This window comes from Uranotaenia lowii, chromosome 3, assembly GCF_029784155.1.
Source record: "Uranotaenia lowii strain MFRU-FL chromosome 3, ASM2978415v1, whole genome shotgun sequence".
Classification (NCBI taxonomy): Eukaryota; Metazoa; Arthropoda; class Insecta; order Diptera; family Culicidae; genus Uranotaenia; species Uranotaenia lowii.
In genome coordinates this window covers 93,487,675-93,507,723 of record NC_073693.1, presented here as the reverse complement: position 1 = coordinate 93,507,723, position 20,049 = coordinate 93,487,675, and the positions used below count along the sequence as shown (strand labels likewise).

General features: G+C 35.5%; 1 protein-coding gene across 1 annotated transcript in view; it reads right to left on the bottom strand.

The window, feature by feature from the left end:
• The window catches only part of LOC129751900 (uncharacterized), a 444,615-nt gene that overhangs the window by 193,107 nt on the left and 231,459 nt on the right, over positions 1-20,049 (bottom strand). The window contains exon 3 of the mRNA XM_055747666.1: positions 1,514-2,085. Coding sequence (XP_055603641.1) covers positions 1,514-2,085 — 572 coding nt within the window. The remainder of the gene's footprint in view (positions 1-1,513; positions 2,086-20,049) is intronic.

The window sequence follows — 20,049 nt, the reverse complement described above, 5'->3', positions numbered from 1 at the left end:
AAGATAATTTTTCCTTCTCTCAAAAACTCGTTCAAGGCCTTCTATTATCCTAAATTAGAGTGAACATGTTATTAACAAAGAATTTATAAGAACAGAAGAGAACAGAATATATTAAGTTTCTAATTGAAATGCGAATATTCCCACCAAATGTTGAAATCTGTAACAAAAATTATTTCCAATCAAACTAAAATAAACTACACTCACTCAAATTGTATTTTTGATCTAGTCTAAATATATGAAAAATGAATTTCAGTCTGTCAGTTTGTTCCCTATAGACTTGGAAACTACTGAACCGATTTGCGTGAAAATTGGCAGGCAGGATATCAAAGGCCGGAAAAGGTTCCTAAAATAGTTTAAGACCCCACTCTTTTACTGGTAGGACGGAGGGGGTCTCCTAAACAAAAGTAACATGTTCGCATAACTGGAGATCCAATCAAGCAAATGGAACAAAATAAGGCATGGGAGCGTATTACGTTACGAGGAATGTTTCTTTGAAAATTTGAGACCACTTCCTTCTTTCATAGAGGGGATAAAAAGTTGGGAGGGGGCTCCCATACAGTTTTTACATAAATCGATAACTATTCGAGCAAATGGAACCAAATTAGGCATGAGAGTGTAGTAGAGTACGAGGAATGTTTCTATGATGTTTTAGTACTTCTTCCACCTTCCAATGGAAAGGTTGGAAGGAGATATGGACTCTCATGTGATTTTTTTCTTTAGCCTGTTTTGACGTGTTTAATGAAATGTCTTAAAATGAAAGATATAAGATTAAATTCCCCTGAAGGCGAAAATATTTCTTTCACATTTGTTAACACTAGTTTTTAAATACCTTTCTAGATCCAAAAATATCCCGTTACTACGATAGTTTTATTTCTTGAACTGAAAATATTACTTGAAACAAAAAACTTCTTAATGATAGGGTTTGAAGTTCAAACTTTGAACCTTTAAACCCCCGCGTTCGCACGGCTTTGGTTGGGATCTTGAGCAAAAGAAATCCTGTAACAATTTTAACATTTTTTTTATTCAAATTGAATCCTGTCTAAAATGTGCAGTTAACAAAGTTTAATCATCTTTCTTATTTGGGCTTGCGATATAGCTCAGTTGTCCGATGTCCGCGAGTTCGAGCCGAAGAGTAAACATCGAACACAGTTGTACCGGATAAGTTTTTCAATAAATTTCCACTAACTGCAACTTTGATAGATTCGCAAATGCCATAAGGTAAAACGACTATAATCGAAACAAAAAATCTTTCTTATTAACACTTCCAACCTTTTATTTGATTCCACCTAGTTTTAGAAGATGTTCCAATATTAATCCTTCAAAGGTTCAGAATTTACCTCAAACGTTAATCTAGCGGGGAAACACTTTAAAACTTCAACCAGCATTTTTCCCTTCAAGAGAGCCGTCACATGCTCCAGTCAAATTGAATTAAAGACGTGTCTCAGGAATCTCCGTTTTCTTCCAACTATCAAGGTGGTATATCATCATCAACACGGTTGGTACCGATACTCACGTGCTGCCAGGACGGTCCAGATCGTATTTTGTCAACCGCTGCCGCCGCCACGGGTAAGTCCTTTCCGGGAGGATGGGTCTCATAAATAATAGAACCACTTCCAATCGCCCGGAGCAGAAATAAAAATTTCAGAACCTGATTCCAGGCGTCCCGTTGCTGGGCCACGTCGTGAACCCCATTGGAAAACTTCCGTTTACCGAACCGCTGCACCAGTTCCGCTACCTTTTTCACTACGGCCGTACAGCGGTCCAAATCCAGAGCGGCCGCAGCCGCTGCCGATCCGTTGCCTTCGATGCCCGTCGTGGTGTTCTGACGTTTCAAGCCAGCTCCAGAACCAGTTCGGATGCAACCGGGAAAAGAATCACATTCAAAGTACAACTTTAGGGACAGCTCCTGTAGGGGTCGTAAGAGCTGCTCCTCGATGGCCAAATCGGGAGTAACTGCCATCGAAGTCGGTGGTTCCAGCAGGGCAGGGATTCGGTTTCGGAAGACCGCGGTTGTACCACCTCGAGCACCACGAGCGTTGGCCATCATCTTCTTCGTTGGATGCCGTTTACTGGAGGCCGGTCGTACTACAGAAGCAAGGAAAAAGAGAGAAAAAAAAGCAAACTCTTTAATGGAGTGTTTTAAATTAAGATAATTATGGAAAATGGAGGGGAGCTCTCAGTTTGGTTCACAGGACATGTTTCATTTTTCTATTTTGAAATCAGTGTTTCAAAATATGATTGGAAAGTTGTTTTTAAGGCGACTTAGTGTTGAGTTAGTTTGACGCAACATTACAAAGTTTTTCTATCAGAACAATTGATATTACAATAGACATCACTGGTCTGTCCACGGCTGGTTTAAAAACTTATTAATGATAGGACATTGCACGCATCAATAAAAGATTTAGCAGTTATCAAAGGTGTCAAACAAAATATTCACATTTTATTCAATCATGGAGGGAAGAGCAAGATCGCTGGCATCGCAGGCTGGTGGTGTGGTGATAGAGAAACAACCAGTGATGCCAAGTGCTTTTCAGAAATGTCTGGAAGATTTTGAAAAAAATGTCTGGAAATGTCTGGATGGCGAGAACTCTTCATTGGTGATGACCTTTTTTTTTGGTCGCCAGATCGCAATATTGCTGTCTAGGGAATAACACTCATTACTTAATAATAATCATACATTCTATACACTATCAATGCCTGAGGCTATTGTGGTGATGTCGGCGTTAATACGAATAATGCTTTACTTCCTGTTTTACTACCTTCTTCGTGGCATTCCTCACTCTTCAATTACTAATTCGAATAATTTCCAGCCATTTTGCAACGAAAATTTCGAATTTTCATTATTTTGACAAAAAATTTATATTGAAACTCAAAAGTCTGGAAATGTCTGGAAGAAATGACAAAAGACTGGAAGTCTGGAAACCTAAAAAAAATGTTTGGCATAAGTCCAAAAAGTCTGGAAGATCCAGAAAAAATCTGGAAGGTTGACATCACTGGAAACAACAGAGAGATCAATAGTGAGCAAAGAACACATGCGAGATATACATGGATGGAGTGTATGCATGGAAGATCCAGTAATCGACCGAAGGAGCTCGACATGTACGCATGCTGGAGCCTATTTCGTCACGTTCACCGTGGTGTAATTGACTAAAGCGCCGGTGTACTTACACGGAGGAAAATATATAGGTTTATCTATCTATTATATAAAATTCTCTTGTAACGGTGTTTGTAGTACTACTCCTCCGAAATGACCCAAACGATTGAAATGAAATTATTTTTAGAATATTCTGTAGGCATGCGAATCGGTTTATATCGAATAAAAATAACATAAGGTCGCATCAATTGTCCGTAGTGAATAAATTTGTAAAAATTGGAATAAAATAAAAGTCATGGCTTCCATTTTTTCGAGAATTTTTTTTCCTTTGGGGGGTTTGTTTTTCATCTCCAACGTCGAGGCGTCGTAAGTAAACGTCGCGTCGCGAGAGCATAGTAACCATGACATAGCATACTGATTGGTGGGAACATTTGGGCGCGTATTTCTCTACCAAGCATATTTTTAATGCACGTTGTGGCGCTATGAAGCCTAGATGCAATGAGGTACACTTTTACTAAGGTGGCGCAAAAGAACGCACACTGTTGCACGTCGGTGAGAAAAAAGAAAAATAAACATAAACTAGTCCTGTGTCGCGACGCGTCGTTGTCAGGGAGCTTCATTTATCCTAGGCAAAATGCGTCGCGAAAATGGTCGGTAGTGACGTCACTTCTGTCATGGTAACTATGTTTACGAAGAAAAAACTTCACTTCTACTTTTGCAACGTTTCTTTCTCATCACCTCTCTTTCCACCACATTGGCCTAGATGGGATTTTTTTCTTCTTGATTCCTAGCCTATTTTGTACAGCACGTATTAATGTAAGAGAACTAGATGTGACCCAGATTGATATTTTGCCGTTTGCACCTGCCCCGGGGTATTTGGATTGAAATGAATAGGGGAGAATGAGGATACTTGATCCCCGGGGATACTTGATTCCTTAGCTATATCTCGAAACTGGAATGTCTTACAAAGATCAAATGTTCTAGAAAAATGTGCCAAAATGAGCAAAATAACAATGCTTGCAGTTTAAAAATTTTTAACAAAATAATTGTTTGAGTAATTGAACTTTGTTTGAAAAATTTCACAAAATGTAACTTGAAGATCTTTTTTCATCACTTTAAAATGTTCCTTACATGGGAAAATTATGAAAAAAATATTTGTTCCAATGTATCAATCGTTCGAGCGTAATATGAACTTCATTATGCCATATTTTCAAAGCAATGGAAAACTCTCAACTTTTTTCAGAAAAAGTTTTCTAAAATGTTGATTATGGGTACAATTGATCCCCTAGAATTGGGTACAATTGATCCCCCTTCCAAACGGCATATTCTTCTTCTGAATTGATCGTTATGATTACTGATAACGAAATTACTAATATTTATCCAAAAACTAATATTTATCAAACAATTGTCTGAAGAAAAGAGCAATAATGATTATTTTTTTCTAAATTATAAAAAATTGCATGAATTTATAGAAAATATTCATACCACCATCGAAGCACACAGATTTTTTTTGGTCCATTCAATTTTAGAAAATCTACTTATCAATCGATTCTTAATGAAAAGATAAGGTCAGTTAATTGAAATCTTTAAAAGGACCCTCATCACAAGAGAGAGAAAATTTCTATGATTCAATTGAATAGCAAAATTTAAATACATTTTTTTCATTTTTAAAAACCATTCTTTTCCTTGGATCATTGGGTTACTGCTTATCCATATGAATTTTATTTGCCCTTTTTGCTTAAACAATTAAAAATATAGTCAGCTGCAGTACAAAATGTCGCCAAATGTGGTTTGGAAACACTTCAAGTTGTAAAGTTTCAATATGTCATGTCTACAAATTTAGTATATGGCGAAAAAATTATTAACGTGATTTTAACATGGGAAGGTATTTTAGTACGAGATATGTTTCTATCAGTGAAAAAAATGGGAAAAAAAATAAAGCGCAATGTTGCGTCATTTAGATACAAAAAATAATTTAATATTAATTTGTGAGCACATCTTGCATTGCAAGAGGAAAAGGACTGGAAGTCCATATCATTAAAACATACGTTTTGACATCATTATGAACTCTTCGAAGCTTATAAAAACAGAGTAAAATTTTCAGACCTTGAAAAACAAATCTAGAGATCAATTTTAAGAAAATATTATCAAAACATCTTTGAACTGTAATTACAAACTTCAGGTGCTGCTTTCTTTTCAAATCATTCGCTTCTAAATTATGTGGAAATTTGGTTTGAAACGCTGTCTAAGCAGAAAACAGAATTTCAATTATTTTAACAATTTCAACTAAATTTTGTAAGGTGGAGCAAAGCACATCGGGTCAGCTACCCAAGTAACAATTTAGGTTTTCTAAGGGACTTCCTACCAACTATAAATTAAAGCTATAAAACCACGGCCGGTTATATAAGGATCAATAAAACTGCAATACAACGCTTAGTAGCACAAAAAGGCCCTTCTGCAGTAGGTTCTGTAGCGCAAATTATAAAACCTTAGTAAGCCAAAACAAATTCAAAAGCTCTTTATAAATTGCGCTTATGAAACCTATTGATTATATTATTTTCATCTACAAATAATTCTGCTCCGGAATAAGGATCCTGGTAATAATTTTTAAAACAAATTAATCTCGTTCAAAATAAATATAAAAATAAAATAAAACACAAAGCTAATACCTGTTCATCATCATTTTATTCAATTAATAAATGTTATTTTCTCATCCTGAATTTTCTTTACCTGTTGATTTTTCTCTTGCGCTTTCAAATTTACCGCAAATAGGTATGAGAAAATTTGAGAAAAAAAAGGGGCCTGCTGAAATTCGTCCTTTTTAAGAATAAATATCCGATTAATCGGATTGAATGAATTTTATTTTCAATTTTAGAATCTTTCATGTGAATGGTAAACATTTTTTCAACATTATCACAGTCGCAAGGATGTCCAAGCTCATAAAAACATGAACAAGATAAGTGTTTTTTTTTAAATAGATATACATCATTAATATATTCATCATTATTTTTCATACAAATGGCGCTAATATATGAAATTAATAATAGTCGATATTGAACGCTTAAAAAACGATTTTGTTTTTTTTAAATTACTTATCGAACTAATACACTTTTAAAAAACTTTTTTGTCTTATTGAAAAGTGTGGAATTACAAAAAGAACCTTGAACGGCATTTTATAAACCGACAAAGTTATATAGCAGTGTGTGAGCCTTTCCTACAAAACTGCTTTAGGCTCGATGCGTTTTTTTGAACCATTTTGTTAATTCTTATAAGTACAAAACGCTTCAAGGCCCTCTCGAAAATATTACCAAAAGAATATTACATGTACCTTATAAAACTTTTCGGATTCAAATAATGTTGACGGTAGAGGAATTGATAATCAAATAAAACTTTCAAAAACATTTGTTTAAAATTTTTATTATTTCAAGAATTATTTCACAATGTTTCATCTACATAGGAATGTTTTTCTAAAACTATACTTTACACTTTTTCTGATCATTTTCTGACTTACATATATCTTAGAAAATTATAAATTCATTGCGGCTCAGAACAAACAGAATAATTGCATCTGAGGAGGCTCAAAAACAAAACAAAACTACGCACTCCTAGCAGGTGATCAAATATTCAGTATGCCACCGTTCCGGATGATTGAAGAAATGAATTTCATTCATTGTTGTTCTCATAAAAATAATTGAACACAATTATTCATACTGTTCACTTAGAAAATCACAATATTCTTGAGAGACAACCTAATTTTTAGATTATTTTCAAGTAAAACTGGAATTATCGGTAATCAAGACAAATTCCAGGGAGAGGTACATTTCCAGTGTATAATTCCACTGAGCAGCATTCCATTCCTTTTTTGACAAGGGACGACGTCAATTTCATCCGTTGTTGTGCCAGGCAAACGCCTTCCTTTGCTTTCGAAAAATATCCTATTGTTGACGTTTTGGTCGATTACTGCATAACTTTCTTTAATAAACCCTTTATCTGGCCAAATACCCCTTACAAGCTTATTTTGGCATATAGAGGGATTTGCTCCATATAAACGCTTTAAAAAGGCTACAATCAGTCAATAAGCAACATTTATAAAACAGAAGTTTCTTGCAAAGACCTTATAAGAACAAGGGTACTGAGAAAGTATATAAAAAGGCTTTTATAAATCAAAACAGGTTTGTATGAAGGTATTTCTTGACTTTTTCAAAAGGTTAATATTTTGAGATATAAAAATGTTTTATAGCATGCACAAAGAGTCAAATAAAAAATTGATCAGAAAAATTTATTGCTGTTTCATAGTTTGACTTTATAAGACGCCTGTAGCTGTCCTGGAGTGAAGTCGTGAAAAGGTTTTCCAATGAATAATTTTAAAATAGTTATCGGTATCAAGGTTCCGAAATTCGCTCGCGATAGCTTCTATCTATACACTTTTCTCATAGCACCCTCAGGCAGCGTTGGTTAGCCCCTGCCTTTGCTGTACGAACCGAGGAAATGCTGTGCGACATTTCATTTTCAAATTATCAAAGCGGGCCTCCCGTTTTCTTGTTTACGGATGAGGGGAAGGCTCTGCCCAAAACACAAATTGATGGACGACTCACAACAGAATTTTCCGTCTGATGCATAGTTGCTAAGCGATCTTAGAAGGGGAAATTTTTCGTTTGTTGCATTCGCTCGCGATCGTCTCTATGTATTATTCAGCAGTGAAACATTCGGAAGTGAACTGCTCAAAATGTATCGCTTATATACCAATCATAGACGCCGGGTAAGGCGGGAATAGTTGGGGGGTAAAAAATTTATACTTCCCCTGCTAAAAGCTACAAGCAATTCTGACCAAAGATTGCCGCGACAATCAGGAAAACAAAAACAGCTCGGATACTCGGCGCATGAATAGTTCACCAACGATGCGCTCAGCAATGATCAGCGACAACAAGAATTTTGAATGTTGCAGATCACCATTGAATGTCTTCGTTGTTGATACAATATTGTTGCTTTCGCTTGACTGCCTTATACAGGAAGATAGATGCAACATACGCCTTCCCCTTTGGTTGAAAAGTGGCAAACTTGATTGCAGCAGGAAGGAAAAATAAAATTTTTGTTCCTGTGATGAGTTGGCTCGCTCGGTGATTAGAGGAAATGAGTGAATTTCGGATCCTTGATCGGTATAATACATCACTTATAAAACTCCTTGCAAAAATTATAAAACCTATTTTACTTTTGTGTGTTACTTGGGTAGTATACCTATATAAAAATGAATGTTTGTCTGTCTGTCTGTTACCTATTGACTCGGAAACTACTGTACCGATCATCGGGAAACTTGGCATCTGAGGGCTTTTGGGTTTCTATAAAAGTTACAAACCGCTCCGATTTAAGGGAGAGGGGGCTCCCATACAAATTATGTTTTTATTCCCACGAACCAAAAGTCATGGCACCCATTTTGTCAAGCAATTTTCGTTTCCTTTGGCGGGGTTATTTCTACCATCACCATGGGCAGGGCATTAGAAGCAACCATCCAGAGTTCACGTGTACTGGATAGCAAATCAAAGCTTGCTAAGCATTAAAAATTGAAAAGTGGAAATTTTGGCGGATGTTTTTTTTCCTTCTTCTGTTTAAAGCACGTGGTGCCGGTGAGAGATATTTGGATGCAATAATGAGCCTACGTGTTAGATTGAAAAATACTACAAACCTGTTAGGAACATATTGCCTCAAATTGTTTTGAGGGTTTACAAAAACAAACAATGAACTGAACAGTTAACAATGAATTGATTTCTTCTGCTGAATTACTATTCGAACTGAGTGCTGAAAAACTGATGAACCGATTTCCTAAAGTCCAGCTTTTAAAAGCCAAACATTTTCAAATTTTTGGAAATCCTCATAGAGAGAGAAAAAATAATTAGATTCCGAGTTATGAGGCCAAGGCTGCGATTTCAGAGCTTCAATAGCCTTCGAGGAATGTAAATGGGGGATTAGAAAATTGATTACATTATTAAATCTGAGGTTTTGAGTTTTATACAATTCAATTTCATTGGCTAATTTCAACTTTTGAGTTATCATTGATGACAAATGCAGTCGATTCAATCATCCAATCTTGAGAAAATTTATTGTAAAACTGTAAAGTACTGCGAATTCAAACAAATGATATCTTAGAATTCGACATTGATTACTCTTCAAAATAATTAATGGGATGTTTGTGCCCACGACTAGAAAAACTTAAATGATGATTTCGGTTCAGAGATGATCTGTTTTCGATAACTTCAAAAAAATATTAGTGAGCATTCAACATTTAAGGTAAACTAATAATAAAACAGTGTGAATTAGAAAAGCGAAAAACTACACACATACAATTCAAAACATGCAAAGTAAGTTTTTATCGTAGTTTAACAAAGTTCGGAAGTCTTTTTAGTAATTTCTGAATAAATAAAATTATAACAAACCAATGTATAAGAAGATTATCCATCTTGAAAAGTGAGATAATTTCCAAAAGAGATTTTCACTAGATAGAGGATGGAAAAGATAAAAAAACAGTTTCATCTTTTAAAGAAAAAAAAAACATCTATTCAAGCTTCCTAAAAAATGATGGATGTTAAAAATGTTTTTCGTGAAAGGATGAATAACATCGAAATACATCGGAAGGTATAAGGTTACGAGTCAAGTTTATACTATGTTTGAGGTCCATCTGTCCTTTCACTGGGGGATAAGACGTGGAAAAAGGGTCTCCCTTACAGTTTTATGCATTACTCGAGAACTAGTCGAACAAAAAAAAAACAAAATTTTACAGGGAAGTATATTCAAGTACGAGAAATGTTATTTTAATGTTTTGAGACCCCTCGCCCCTCACTCTGTCCAACGGGAATAGGGGAAAGAGGAGGGAGGTTTTCATACAATATTTTTGGATCACTCGAGAACTTATGATTCAAATTTAATAGCAAAGGGTATTTGAGTAGATTTTTTTTATTCTATGATTGTTTAAAGCTTTTACCTCCTTTCACTGATTCGATAGGGAGGGAAGCTCTCATACTTTTTTTTTAATAACTCGATTGCTAATCTAGCAAATGGTAACATATTGGGAAGAGAATTTAAATTCAAGATGACGAATTCTTGATGATTTGGTTCTTATCACGGGATGGAAAGAATAGAGAGGTGTCGTACGTTTGTTTTGACAAATTCAAGAGCTCATTAAATAAATTAAACCAAATTTAGCAGGGGAAAGTATAAGAATACGAGAAATGATTCTATGGTTATTAAAGAACCATTTTCACCTTCCAGTGGGGGTTAAGAGTTGGAAAAATAGACCCGCACAATTTTTGTATTACTTGAGAACTTATCCAACAAATGGAACCAAATTTGAAAGAAAAAGTATTCGAGTACAAAAAATGTTTCTCTTTTTTTTTAAGAATAATTCCATACCGTACAGAGCCAGGAATGGGGGAGCTTTTATCGCATAGTTTCAAAAACTTTTCAAGCAATAGAAACCATATTTCACATAAGAGGTTTTTTTTAAAGATTCATGACCCCTCCTTTTTTCAAAGAAGAAACGGGAAAAAAGTAAGTATGTAAAGCTTGAAAACTTATCAAGCAAATAAAGCCATATGTGAAATGTGATGTTATTTGATTACGAAAAATGTTGTTATGGCAGTTCGTGGACCCTCCTCCTTTGAAAAGCAAATAAAATCGAGTACTTAATATCAGATTTCAAAACAATCATTGAAAAATATGTGATGTGAAAGCTCTCATTGTAAAGATATCGAAAATTTATTTATAATGAAACTTTGTTCACACAATTTATTGATATTTAAAAGGTGCAGCAAAGCACACCGCGTCAGCTAGTCAGTTATATTACGCGTAAAAATGCCAACTAAGCTGTGAGGCGGACTTTGGCACCATTTCGACCTGTTTTCATTCGTTCCACTTATCAAAAGATGCCTTGAAGTGATATTAAGCCAAAAAGCTACTTATGAATTCAAAAACATAAATTATCCCAACACTTCGTAACTGAAACCCATTAAAAAATACTGTGCTATTTTGAAGCAGGCAGTCAGTATGCATCTCAAAGGGGTCAATTTCCAAAAGACATTTTTGTATCCGTTGTCGGTTTTTTTTTCAAATTTAAGGTTTTTTATTCGACAAATTCGGATGTGAAAGGAGATCTATGGATTTTTTTTTTCAATTTATGTATTATATGTATTTCCGGGTTAAAAAATGTATGTCTTATTTTGCGCAAAGAGACTACTCGATTGTGTAAACTGTTTTTTTTTTGTAGTTTTTTGTAGCTAGGTATCTAATAAAGACTTTATTTTTGCTTTCAAAGTCAGGTTCCCATATTTCACAAGCTCATTTCAGCACCATGAGTTTTTTTACCTTCTATCGTCGCTATCTCGTCATCCGACAAATTTGCACCGCTCTTGTTTTTGAATTTAAAAACAGAGAATTTTAGCGGCTCCCATCAAACTCCCTACTAAACCGGGAGAGCGACATAAATCCTTCAGGCTACATTGACTGCGGCAACTTTTATCTCGGAAACCGCATGTGGTTGTTTGCATTTTGTGAAAGCACCAGATTTTTCGTCAGTCAAAGTAGCAGACCCTACTTTATAATGCACACATCAACGGGTAAATTGAACAACTGACAGCAGAAATTTCTTTTATTCTTTTACTTTTTAGCTTTGCTTTATAGGTGCATGAATATTGCTGGTGCATCATTTCCTGACTACATGTTATTTGACAGTTTAGCGTTTCAAACATAATAGTTGGTTATAAACAACCAAATGATTGTAAACATAAACTAACCAAGTATACGGTTAACACCGTAAATATCCGTAAATAATGCATTAGATAGGAGCATATTTTTCAACATTTTTGAAAGAGTATTAAAAACATTAAAATCTGGATTGAATAAGGTCCGTTTTACAGTCCTGTGCAAAGAATCAGTGTAAAACCCCAAGACCTCACGAAAGCTAGCACCCTGAAGCATGCATGCAAGAAAACCAAACCGCAAAACCGTACCTACATATCTTAGGCGAAGAAGCAGTTTTTCGAACCTAGCAGAACTAGTTGAATAGTTTTGCGAAATTGTCTGATCTAAGAAAGCTGTGATGAAAATTACAAGTTTTATTTTCTTTTTTTTTTTAAACAGATATTTACACTGAAAATTATTAAAAATTTCTTCAAAGTTCTAAGATATTTTTTTTGTTTTTCTTTTCTTATCATTTTTTAGCAACAGAATAATTAATTGAGCTCTTGAAATAGACTTACATCGAACAAAGTGTTATAAACCAAAAAAATATCAATAAAAATCTTCAGCACTCTTAAGTGAAAACAAGCAGTGCAATAAAAGTCCAACCCACTCGAGAACATCTCTGTTGCAAAATTAGGACCAGACCGATATATAGCAGCAGAAGAAATATTGGAGCACACTACACTACTGGAAGTCTTTTGAAGCCATTCCGAAGCTTAGAACGATTCCTTCCGGACAAAAACAGGTGCGAGAATGTACGCTTTTACCATCATCGTAAAACTCCTCCAAGACTTGTACGTTAAATTTGGGTATTGTGGAGTAAGATACAAGAAAGCCCTAAAACTATTCGTTGGTTCGACCTTAAATGAAAAGATTTGTTTTATTTTTAATTTCCCAGATTCCGTCACCAGATTTTTATTCCACGTGCAAATCGGAAAATAGAAACAGCTGGGTCAATATGGGCAACAACTTCTCGTTTATTAATTCTGAAATATTCCGGGGAACTTTAATTGAATTCCGAATCAATAACAAACGGCAGTTTACAAATATTTTCAACCCGCCATCCTAGGCAGAAACCCATTGATGAGGTTCGTGGAACTTTCCGACAAATTTATTGCGTCGTTTTTGCACTTCTTCATTTACCGAGCGCCACCGATTGGAAATGGACTATTTCGAGTTATATCCGGTGAAGGTATGAATGAAACTCCGCTGACACACATGGATGGTGACGGCCGTTGCGACAGTGATAAAAAACGACGATGCTTCTGCTGAAAATATGTATACCTGTTTGCAAATTTAACCTGACTTTTGGCAGGAAACGATTCGTTCTACGGAACGGACAAGTTAGAAGAGGACATGATTTATGCCTTATTGAAAAGTTAACTGTTAAAGTTAAACTTGACAAGAATTTGGTTGATTACATTTATAAAGGTGTTGTAGGATTAAACCCGAGAATTGGACTGATTGTCAACTCATTGAGAAACTCCTTCTTTAATAATAAGTGCTTAATTTATTCTAAAATCATGTGCAAGACTTTCGGTCACTCCATGATAAACAGAAGAAAATTGATTAAAAGTTTCTTTGTTTGAAAAACAAACTCTCGAACTTTTTATACCAGCGTACCCCACACTGTTAAGGGGTAGAAATTTTTCGCTCATTAGTTTGGAAAAGCAGGAAACTCAAACTACCCCTGCTGGATAGCTGGATATTAAGTTGAAATAGCTTCTCCTTCATGTTTTGCGGAAGGAACAACAAATGTTTCAGCACCTCGTAACGTTACGCTATTCAGTGCAGGCAAATAGACGTCCGTCGTCTCGTTCGAAAGTGTGCACGAAATCGTAATTTCAAATAAGCTCTGCGCTCCAACAGTTCCGTCATTTTTCTCCTGCTTTTTGAAAACAAACAACTTTTGTGATTACCCAATTTCTGCTGCCAAAAAGAACAAATTCAATTAATTTTGCCGTCATAAAGTTAAGCAAGCCATCGACCAAATTCAAATTCGGATCCCTGACCTGAACGATTGACTGGAGACGAGCAACTTGCAACAGCCCCGGAAATGCATCTCCCGCAAAACTATTTGATAATTTGATCTGTTTCCCCAGAAAAGGTTATTCGAGTACCGAGGCGAGAGTCGCTAGTCTTAAAGTTTGATTCGCATTGTACTTAGTTGTTTCTGGCAACAAAAAATAAACTAAACTATGCACTGATAGAAAGCCAACGTTGGAAAGACGAAAAGGATGAAGCTGTTACTTTCAACACGTTAATTGAAAAGAGCTCTGAAGTTGATGTCAGTCATGTACATACTTAAAAAAAGTAGTGAAAAGGGGGGTTGTTGTTGTTTTAAAATTTTGTTGAAGTTACCTTTAATAAGAGTGCTGTATTATATCAACAATTCATAGCAAAGATAGGATTTCTACAATTATTCACTGAAATTTACATATTCAGCCAATTTTGAAGAAAACTTTCGAATATCGGGAAATGCAGTTTAACATTCATAGCTAATTGTTTTTTTTTTCAACTACATCTCTGCTCAATAAGTTTGACCTGATAAGAGGGCCCGGCGAATCCAACTTAAGGATTTGATTATGAAATATTTTCTCGGTATAAGAAAAAAATCAACGTCAAATTTGAATAAATAAACGTAATTACCAAATTTTGAAATAAGATTTTCTGAACAGAATATGTAGACTTAAGCAAACTAGCTCTCATTTTCATTTAATACTAGCTGACCCGGTGTGCATTGCTACACCTTGCAAAAATAAATGTAATTTGTGAAAATTTATTCAAATTCAGATTTTTGTAAGCATTTTTTTTTTAATCAAACCTCATCATAGTTTAGAACCAACAACTTTGAAATGAGAGCTGCAGCTGGATTCCGAATTGCAATTCAAAGATGGTACATATTATTTACTGAAGCTTGATCTGAAATTTGTACTCTGTTTTTAAAGCTTCATAATGACTCAAATGATGTCAATATTTATGGATTTTACACCTTTTTCCCAAAGTGGGAAGTTGTAGCGGTCGCACCATTTAAAATTTTAAATTAGATAACTGTTCGAATCTCGAATCGTAAACGCCAAAATGTATGCAACTAAGCAGGGAAAGCACTGAATGTTCCCATTCCTTAATCGAAGCTCATCTCGAAGGGATGAGGGTTAAGCTTACTCCCCCAAGTCGATCCATAGGCTATTCCAAGAGGGTTGGAAAGAGACGGGAAGACCCGAATTACGGACCAATAGCGTGCGACTTATCCAATTTTAAGAATTCCCGAAGATTTTCTAAAGATGGGTCGGGAAATGACGTACTTCCGTTAAAGTCGTACGCCCGAGATGGCTTTCCCTAATCAATTTTTCTTGAAATAGGTAAATTTAAGTGATGTGGTTTTGATTTTATTAGAGACTAGCTGATTTACCCGGCCTTGCTCGGGTTTGCATAAAATATAAATCAAAATGAGTCGTTTGACTTTACGAAATTTTGGTAGCTTTGTATTCAATATGTTTTATATATTTATTATGAGAAAATTTTACCCATGTTGTGCCATGTATCTAAGCTTTGAAAGTTTTGTTAGTGTTTTTCAAGTTTTGAATGAGAATATTTACTGTGTTGCCCTTTTTCATATTTTTGAAATACTTATAGTTATGAGGTTCGTATTCATAGAAATTAAAAATAATTTACCATGAATGCTTTTCATTTCATACCGAAAAACATTTTATACCAACCCTTTCTTGAAGGAAGTTTGAATAGCTTTGGCCTTCTTATTTTTCTTCTTCAAATGATTAAACTATATTTTTATGTTTCCCACCCCCCATCTAATAAAATCTCTTTTGGAGATGATCTCTTCGGACGCTATATGCCAAATGCTTCTCCGTATGCTATATTCGAGTTTGATTTGTCCAAAAAATTCTAAGAAGGCTTCCGAAACTTGCCGCAGCTCGTGGCCTTCAAGTCTTCCAAGCCAACGGCCATGAGTTCGAATCCCAGTCACGGCATACACAGTAAACTTTTGTGGTTTAGTGGTTTAAGGATTTGCGAGATGCTAGCCATCATATACTCGAAAGATGTACGCTTAGAATTAAGTAAAAGGAATCTCTTCGAGGACACATTAAGTTTCATTGAGATCCTGTATGTGTTTGTATTTCGTTTTTTTAAACTTGTTGAAGACTCATTTTGCATGTTTTCAACTGGATGTGTACTTTTCGTTGTTTTTTCCATACTGTTTTATGATTAGTTTTTCTTAAATGTTCCAAGTTCCACTAATAGTTTTTTGAAGTGATCCAAAAAAAATTATCACGGAACCCAAATCGCCCATTTTATGATGTTATAACAAAAGATTTTTTTTTTAATTTTTACATTCTTGGAAAAAAAAAATCTCATTAATTATTGTGAAGAGTGATAAAGTAAAAATTCTTGGAAATAATTTGATTGAATTCGCAGTACTTAACGGTTTAAGTTTTCGCATAATTGGATGGTAAAATTGAACACATTGATGATCAACAGTTTTACAAAAGTCATAGATTGACCGATAAAATTGAATTGTATAAAACTTAAAACCTCATACTTAATTTCAAATAAAGTTTCTTGCGTTGGATTTGGTTTTTCCAGATAATGCACGTTAAATTTTTGAGACGGCTTTCAAAGCGTTGACATCACAGCTCTCAACTTATAACTCTGAATTTAATTATTTTATCTTTCTTTATGAGGAATTCTAAAAATACGAAAATGGTTGGTTCTAAAAAGCTTGATTTTAAGAAAATTACTTAATATGTTTTCAGCACTCAATCCAAATTCATAATGAAGATAAATCACTGCATCCATACTTCACACACTGTATATTCTTATAGACTCCAAAGCCCTGCAGCAGTGGTAGAGAGTACTTTGAAAACCACTACAATTCAAGTCAATACATACTTAACAGGTTAGTTGTATTTTTCAATCCGAAATATTAGCTCATTATTGCATCCAAAATTCTCGTATCTACCGGTACCACGTGCTTTCAGCAGTAGAAGGTTAAAAAAACACCCGCCAAAATTTCCCCTTTCAAATCTTTAACGCTCAGCAAGCTTTGATTTGCTTTCCAGTACACGTGAACTCTGGATAGCCGTTTCTTACGCCCGGCCCATGGTGATGGTGAAAACAACCCGCCAAAGGAAACGAAAATCGGCTGCCAAATGGGTGCCATGACTTTTGATTTGTGAAAATAAAAACGAAAGTTGTATGGGAGGGTCCCTTTTCTTAGGCGGGAGGGGCTCAGAACTATCACTAAAACCTTACCCTGGTCCAAATACATCTCTGTACCAAATTTCAGGCTTATCGGTTAAGCGGTGTCGATTTGTATAAGGTGCATACAAACATATATAGTCCAACTCATCTTTATATATTAGATTAAAATTTCTAAATTTACAGTAGTTCGCCAATTAAACTACTAGTGCGAGATAAGGCAGAGAATTTGTGCGTGACTAGAAAATTAGTTGCAGGTAAAGTCGTGCGTTGTAATTTGACCGTAAGTTGTGGTGCTAATAGTAATGCCGTATTGGCAAAAAAAAGTATCGCCCGATCTAGCGAAGCGGAGGAGTTTTGGCCGCCCACGAACCGGACATTCCGACGGGAGGTCGGAGAAGGGCCCCAACCGTCAACCCGGGGTCCTCACTCAGTGGAACGAGGCGAGGTCCATTCGCCGCCGACAATCAGATCAGCGTTCAACAAGCTGTTTCCTAAACAGCATCGACGACGACCGAGCAGCTCAATAGCGGTTGTGAACAGCAGCACACTCGACAACGACACACGAGATTGCCACGAGGTAAAGCAAACCCGGCTACAATTGGTGAGTCATTGCCCTCATGTGCCTATTCCAGTATTTTCATACCCATCTTCGCAGGGTGTCGTCCATCCTTTATGCAACGGATCCCCTTGCAGAATCCGATTTTACCCGGACCGCTTACAAAGCGTCGGACGCGTCCGTAAAATATTTTAAAAAGTGGTTGACAAATTTCCGAGAATTTATAAATCATATGCATAAGTAGAGAAGTTATGGAAGTCCCACTATGAATTTTTCGAATTCCGATGCACTAGAACGGGGAATCCCCATGCGGAATAACATCAGCATCAACAGCACCTCAGTCTAGACCAATAGCCAATCTTTTTTTCGTAGAATTCTCGCACGCACCGATAGGAGTTAGATGGTAGAAAAATAAAACTAAGAAGTGAAATATTGTAAGCCAAATCTGTATCATTAACTACCATGCGTTCACTTCAGTAGTCAATGAAGTTGCGCAAGAAAGCGCCTTTCGTTATGCTAGCATAAATAAACACATTATAGCAATAAATACAGTGAAATGCAAATTCCTAATCGACAGAATTTTTAGTTGAAGATAAACTTGAAATCCCATCACTCGGGTTCGGATTAACTTTTTGAGAAATGGCCTCGTGCCTTAATAATGAGTAGCTTGGTGTACTTCTGTAATTGTTTGTGGGGCAGATTGGAGTAACTGTAGGCCAATGAAGATACCTTTAGGTATGAGCGAACTCTTACCGCCTCATCTTGGCTTTGAATCTGGTTTCGGACGAATTGGTAGAGTGTGACCGAGTTCCCACTCGAGCTTTTGGGTCTTAATTTGTAAGTCACCTGAATCGGTCCTTAATCCCTTTCGGATTAACATATGGACTCGCCTTGACGAGAGTCTCAGCCGGGCAATTCAGACCTTGGTGTGTGGTCTTCGATTTCGGTCGGAGTGGCGCATAAGCTACATGCATCACGAAGGGACCATTCAGTGCTGGCTACTATTTGGCAACCTCAGTGGGTTTTAAAGGTTGAAACCCCCCGCGGTTACAAAGTGACGAACTTCCATAAAAACATTTGTCACATCTATTTTTGAGTTATGCCAAATATCCGTACGCAAAAAACCCTCTTATAAAATATGGTCCCTTCTTTGAAAAGCTCTTTATCTTAAACTTACATGGGAGCTCCCCCATCTTTTCCAATTTTGTCCCCCACTGCTTGAAGAAGGTTGGCTGATTTACCCGGCTTGAGTTTACATAAATTTCTAATTGAAAGAAAAAGATCCGCATAGTGAAATTTATTGCACATTGCACTTTATGGAAATAGAATTTTGAAAACCGATCAATAGCGTGAATCGGGACAGTTTTTTTGAGTATATTCCTAAAATTCTGTATTATGAGCACTTGCAGCCCCTGATTAGCTTTAGATAATGTATTTTTAGAGTTAAAAGAATAAGCTATCGAAATTTGAAAAAAAAATGATCGTATCTATCTTTTTTGCGCCAAAACTTTGTTAAAAAATATTTCGCCAAATGCCAAAATCGTGAAAATGAGACATTATAGCTTGAAGTTTTCCCAAACAACACTTATCATGGTATGAAAATTATCGATTTCATACAGTGCAAATTTCTTTTTTTAAATAAATTTATTATCTAAAACAAAAAATATCAGTTGCATCACTTAATACTTTCTCCGCGTTTTTTATTTTCTCTTTGAAAGTCAAATATTCGAAAATGTTGGTATAAACAAATTTCTAAGTTAACATTTGTCCCGTATATTGGGGCAAGTGAAAATGCAAAGCTTATTTTCAGATGCGTCAGAGTAATGGCTTCAAAATGGATTTAATACGCATATCTGTTTGTTTGTTTTATCAAGTTTCATTGATATATCTGCAGTATTCCTGCAGTATTAATTTATATTTGCTACTTCACTTTTAACAAATGCTGTTCAAAGCAAAGACATTTAAGAATTTTAAATATCCGCTTCAGTTTCAATATTCGGAATACCCCTTCTGGTCTTTCCAACATATTGAATCATTTTGAAGATGAATTTCTTAAAAGTTCGACGTTTGGCCTTGCTCCACCATGTAAGTTGACAGGAGGAAATATTGTTTTGAACACTTTAAAAGAATACTAAAAATTTCTCATAAAAATTTTTCTTCCAGTTGAATATCAGTTCTGAAGTCTCACTTTTCAAAAAGAAGCGGATCAAAAGTCTCTTTCATGCAGCCATGTAACACAAAAACACTGTTCACGAGTCTATAGGGAACAGACAGACAGACAAACATTCATTTTTATATATATAGACAATCGTCACGCCGAATTATTATCATTACTATAACTTTATTTATTAATTTTTTGTGAGGAGTTTTTTAAATTTGCAATTCATGAATAGATTCATGTTTTAAAGTCATAGGTGGAGTAGGCTACGGTCGAATCGGTTTGACGTGTTTT